This window comes from Macrobrachium rosenbergii, chromosome 1 (genome assembly GCF_040412425.1).
Source record: "Macrobrachium rosenbergii isolate ZJJX-2024 chromosome 1, ASM4041242v1, whole genome shotgun sequence".
Classification (NCBI taxonomy): domain Eukaryota; kingdom Metazoa; phylum Arthropoda; class Malacostraca; order Decapoda; family Palaemonidae; genus Macrobrachium; species Macrobrachium rosenbergii.
In genome coordinates this window covers 4,358,576-4,364,249 of record NC_089741.1, presented here as the reverse complement: position 1 = coordinate 4,364,249, position 5,674 = coordinate 4,358,576, and the positions used below count along the sequence as shown (strand labels likewise).

General features: G+C 39.3%; 1 protein-coding gene and 1 pseudogene across 1 annotated transcript; both read right to left on the bottom strand.

Moving 5' to 3' along the window:
- Positions 1-2,023: 2,023 nt before the first annotated feature.
- LOC136841336 (uncharacterized) lies at positions 2,024-3,615 on the bottom strand (annotated as a pseudogene).
- Positions 3,616-3,670: 55 nt separating this feature from the next.
- LOC136841320 (uncharacterized) lies at positions 3,671-5,230 on the bottom strand. The gene has a single exon (XM_067108285.1). It carries the CDS (start codon positions 5,228-5,230, stop codon positions 3,878-3,880), a length of 1,353 nt encoding a protein of 450 aa, XP_066964386.1. The 3' UTR covers positions 3,671-3,877.
- Positions 5,231-5,674: the final 444 nt, after the last annotated feature.

Sequence of the window (5,674 nt, the reverse complement as noted above, 5' to 3'; positions counted from 1 at the left end):
TCCTTCTCAAATGCATAATGTCATGTGATGTTGAGGGTTGTGATAAGCTTCGCTTCATCATTTGTCATACAAAACATCATCAGTTTGATATAGAGCGGTTTCCTCCTACATCTGCCTGTATCAAGCAGTATATTCTAAGGGCCTACCTGCTCCATTCATTGAAGATATTCAGCTGAATCCTCTTGACTATGGATACATGCTTGCTGATGACGAACATCTGTTACCAGTAATCGTGGCAGAAGCACCCATTCCAGATGAGTTCCCAGCTCCCTGTAACCGTTTAAAGTGTGTCTGACCAAAATTTTGCTCATGTCGACAAGGGGAAACTGCATGTTGCCGTTTTTTCAAATGTGAAGCCAATTCATTATGCAAAAATCCGCTGAATTCAGAACAACCATGAAGGGACTGAGAACAACATCAGATGGTGTTCATCATTTGTCATACAAAACATCATCAGTTTGATATAGAGCGATTTCCTCCTACATCTGCCTGTATCAAGCAGTATATTCTAAGGGCCTACCTGCTCCATTCATTGAAGATATTCAGCTGAATCCTCTTGACTATGGATACATGCTTGCTGATGACGAACATCTGTTACCAGTAATCGTGGCAGAAGCACCCATTCCAGATGAGTTCCCAGCTCCCTGTAACCGTTTAAAGTGTGTCTGACCAAAATTTTGCTCATGTCGACAGGGGAAACTGCATGTTGCCGTTTTTTCAAATGTGAAGCCAATTCATTATGCAAAAATCCGCTGAATCCAGAACAACCATGAAGGGACTGAGAACAACATCAGATGGTGTTCATCATTTGTCATGCAAAACATCATCAGTTTGATATAGAGCGATTTCCTCCTACATCTGCCTGTATCAAGCAGTATATTCTAAGGGCCTACCTGCTCCATTCATTGAAGATATTCAGCTGAATCCTCTTGACTATGGATACATGCTTGCTGATGACGAACATCTGTTACTAGTAATCGTGGCAGAAGCACCCATTCCAGATGAGTTCCCAGCTCCCTGTAACTGTTTAAAGTGTGTCTGACCAAAATTTTGCTCATGTCGACAGGGGGAAATTGCATGTTGCCGTTTTTTTAAATGTGAAGCCAATTCATTATGCAAAAATCCGCTGAATCCAGAACAACCATGAAGGGACTGAGAACATCAGATGGTGTTCAGTTTTCTATTTGTATTACCATTAGTGATGAAGTATACATATGGAGTTACATGTTATTTTTGTGAAAATACTTTATTTTGATGTTTAGTCAAAAATTATCAGATCATAGGAATACGAAGCATAAAATTTCCACTTTGTCTTTAGAAACCCATTGTAGCCCTTCAATTCTAAAATAATGTAATCATCAAATTCATTACAAAGTGAGCATTATTGTATTTGCAGAACTCTATTTCTGTAATATAATAAGCCAGGACCCAAAATGGCCGTCAATTTCTAATTCAGTATGTGTCGAAAACTTTAAATTTTTTTCTTGTAGATTCATTTTAGCCTTAGATTCTATTAGAATTTTATTCAGCAACAAATTTCCTTTCGAACAAGATATAACAGGTCCATGATTGTAGAACTATACAACTGCGTTATTTAGCACCAGGGTCCAAAATGGTAGCCATCTTTGATTCAATATGGTGGACAAACGACCATGAACCCCCGACATGCCGCCTCTTAATAAATGCTCCAGAAACATCATATTTACAGTAACAAAAGTCAAAATGAGGTGACATACAAGTGCGCACAGGACTTAGCACAGCTCCTAGAGTATTAGGGACTTTGAAAAAAATACGTTACTTCAGGAATCACATAAAGGCTCAAGCGTGTTTAGGGTTTACAATTTATAATGTTACACAAATTCTAGATAACCCTTTTGTTAGTTAGGCCTATCTCTCTCATGCGATCTATTTTTTCGTTTAAGTTGTCTTATATATTTTGAATTCATCGAGTTATTATTTTCACAGAAAGATTTTACTTCATGAATTTTTTTTTTCAGTAGGGGTTAAAAATCAGTCACTGAGTCTATTATGATTTACTTAAATATCCACTTATTTAAAATACAGTAGGATTAACATATGTATACAAGAAAAGATTCCACGTATTTTCATAAAGGGCACACTGTGAAGTAATTACAAAATTTCCCATTTTATATTAATTTTTCTCTAACTGTACTTGGTATTTACATTATACATAAAAAGGCAAACATTGAAGGCAGAATATCCATGAACTTGGTCATCGTGAGGGCTAGCTTTGGTATCTGTCTTCAAGACATGTTTGTTCTCAGTGTGGTCCATAAGGCGAATAGGTTGGAGAGGTCCTTGCATAACCATATCCATGTGTTTTACAGTAAGGTTTGACTGTCCTTGTTGCCGTGATAGTGATGAAATGCCTGTTGAAGACTGTTGAGGTGATATAATTGGTGTTGAAGATAGTTCTTGTTTGGAACAAGGTACGGGTAAGACCTGGAAGCTGAAGTGTTCGGACAAATGTCCGAAAGAATGTCTGGTACTGAGTTTGACCAGGCAAGTTAACCACAGTAGGAATAGTTTGCTGACTAAAGATAGTCGTGGGAATAACCTGAGTAGAGAACTGGGTGTTAACTACCTGCTGAGAAATAGTGACTGTTCTGGTATTTTGTTGGGAATTCTGTTGGGTCTGGAAAACAGTTGTGACCTGCTGCTGAAATTGGGTGCGTGTAATAAATACAGTCTGAGTATTTGTGACCACTATATCAGAGTAGGAAGTACTAGTAAGAGGGTTAAACTGAGTAGAAGTAATGACTTGTGTTTGTCCAGGTTGTGTAATGGTTTGAGTAATATAATTTGTTGTGGTAACATATAATGTACTCACAACATTTTGCCCGGCACTACAACAGTAGAGTAAACTGTGCTATACAGTGTGCTGTCAATAGTACGTGTCTGCCCGGGTAGCTCTTGAGTTCTGGTTACTGTCTCAGTCTGGAATATTGTGCTAAAAATCTGCTGTGGAACCACCTGTGTAGATATAACATCCCTCGTAAAGTTGAAGCAACTTGAGTATCACGGGTCTCAAACTGGGTCTGAAATTGGGTTTCTGTTCTGGTCTCATACCTTGTTTGTGTCACAACATTAAACTGACCAGGTTGAGTGACAAACTGTGTTTGAACATTACCCTCTGTGCGAGTGACAGTAATTGTCTGAAACTGGACTTGAGGGAATACCTGCGTATTTTGTATATCTGAATAAACAGTTGAAAACACTTGTTGGACCTGAATAGAGGTCTGGGTTTGAATCTGAACATCGTTGTTGAAAATAGTAGAAGGTATTACCACGGTTGAATAGACCACCTTTGTACGATAGAGAATAGATGGTGTGCAACCATGCCCAGCTGGGGGTAGGTAACCACCATGAGAAGGTTGTAGACTGATACGATTGCCATAAACCTGACGAGGTTCCCGCTCCACAGAAATCACCAATCCACAACCCACTAACAAGCATAGCAAAAGTGCCCTCATCCTGTAAAAAGAAAAAAAAAATATTTTGAACACATGCTTTATCTTTCAAATATGGCAGTGTACTGGTGTAATCTTCATATCACAATATTGATGCTAACTAGGAAACTCACCTGTTCCTTGCACAGCATAATAGATTTCGTTTATTAAGTTGGAAAAGCAGGCAGACAAATACAGGAAAATCTTGAAACATTTAATATACATAAATACAAGACACTTGTTCACAAGGTTTCAAATCTATTCAAAAGAAAAAAGATACTTTTTCTGCAAGGTGATACAAACAATCTTATTTATTTCACAGTGTGCCCTCTTTGAAGTTGCTAAATGATGGTAGTTGATTTTTAAAGAAATTTATACATATCTATCTTAAATATAATGGCTTATGTTTATTTGCCATAGTTTAGAGCTGGAGTTGGCCGACGATAGCTGTATGAACTACCAAATCCATCACCACCAGACACTCCTAGACCAATACCATCTCCAAATCCATCATCAAATCCTGTGCCAGTTCCAAAACTACCTCCAAATCCACTTCCAGTACCAACTCCAAATCCATCACCAATGCCACCACCAAGTCCTATTCCAAATCCATCACCAGCCCCTCCGGCTCCAAATACATCAAAATCTCCTCCAAATGCACCACCACAGCTTCCTGGAACAGTCCGAGTTACTGTAATCTCCTGTGGCTGATTAACAGTCTGGAAGATGATCTGATTTTGCTGTCGCGTTTGGAAAACTTGTTGATTAACAATACGATCTTGACCTGGCAGCTGGATGACAGAGGTTTGGGTTAGCTGAACTGTGCGAATAACTGCAGGAGGAGTATTGAACTGTGTCTGAACAACAGTTTGCACCTGAGTGAAGGACTGTACTCGAGTTTCAATTACAGTAGTGAAGATTGTCGTTGGCACAATCTGAGTGCTAACAAATTCTTGGGTATTAACCTGCGTTTGGAAACTGGTCTGTGTGATGAAATTTGTCCTAGTTACAACCTGTTCCTGAGTGGTGAATGCATTCTCGAAACGAGTGTTAAAGGATGTGACGGTGAGAACTTGTTGATTATTAACAAAAGTTGTTCTGATTATATTTTGCCCTTGCACAATAGACGTCCGAATATCTTGCTCAAATTGTGTGGATGTGACAAACTGTGTGTTACCCTGTTCCTCTCTTCTCACAAGTGATGTCCTAACGAGAGTCTGAACACGTGTGCGAACTACATCAGGACCTGGAATCGTGATGAACTGTGTCTCACGTTCAAACTCTGTACGGAAATTTGTTACTGGTCTATTAACTGTTTGTATTTGAGTGCGAGTGACTTCAACAGGTTGGAATTGCGTCCTATATTGTGTCTGTGTGACGAAACTAATCTGTGGGATAATTTGCGTTGAAGTGACAAAGACTGTTTGCTGCTGATTTTGAGCGTTAACAGTTTGTGTCACAACCCTGTTATCAAAGACAGTTGTGGTTTGAGTTATAAAGCTTGTTTGTACTTGCTGATTTGTCTGGAATCTTGTGTTGAAAACTGTGGTGGGAACAACTTCCTGCCGCACAACTGTCGTCGTGACTACCTGGGTGTTGACTTGATTTTGGGTTTGAAAGAAAATAGAGGTTTGAATCTTTGTGCTATAGACCATGGAAGTAATAACAGGACATTGTTGAACTGGTGGTATGTAATTGTATCCATTGGAAGAGGCTGTGGCTAGAGTCAGCACTAGCAGAGACGCTGTCAAACGCCACATCCTGCAAAGAGAGAAATTCCACAGATTAGAGTCAGCGGTGATTGGAAGCCCCGCGTCTCAGCAACTCATTTGGGAATAAAGTCCAATCACTCGCCGCTCCCTCTGTGCAATTTCTCCCATTTGCTACTTTGTGGGTTCACCGGGAGGACTTTATCGCCCAGATGAGATGCAGGACGCTGGATTACAAATATTTATTCGGCATAAAAACAATCTGTATAAAAATATATTACACAGGGAGCGGAATGTGGCAAAACTTTCAGATTACTACGATTTGCAATTTTTTTTAGTTGATTTATGCTGTATTTATGATCTGGATTTTATATGTAAAGGAAATTCAGAAGAGAGAGAGAGAGAGAGAGAGAGAGAGAGAGAGAGAGAGAGAGAGAGAGAGAGAGAGAGAGAGGGAGGGGGAGGTACTCTTTTATTTTACATAACTCAGTCTAT

Bases quoted from the DNA above. Each gene is read 5' to 3' on its own strand.
- LOC136841320 (XM_067108285.1), bottom strand. From the start codon at position 5,230: ATGTGGCGTTTGACAGCGTCTCTGCTAGTGCTGACTCTAGCCACAGCC.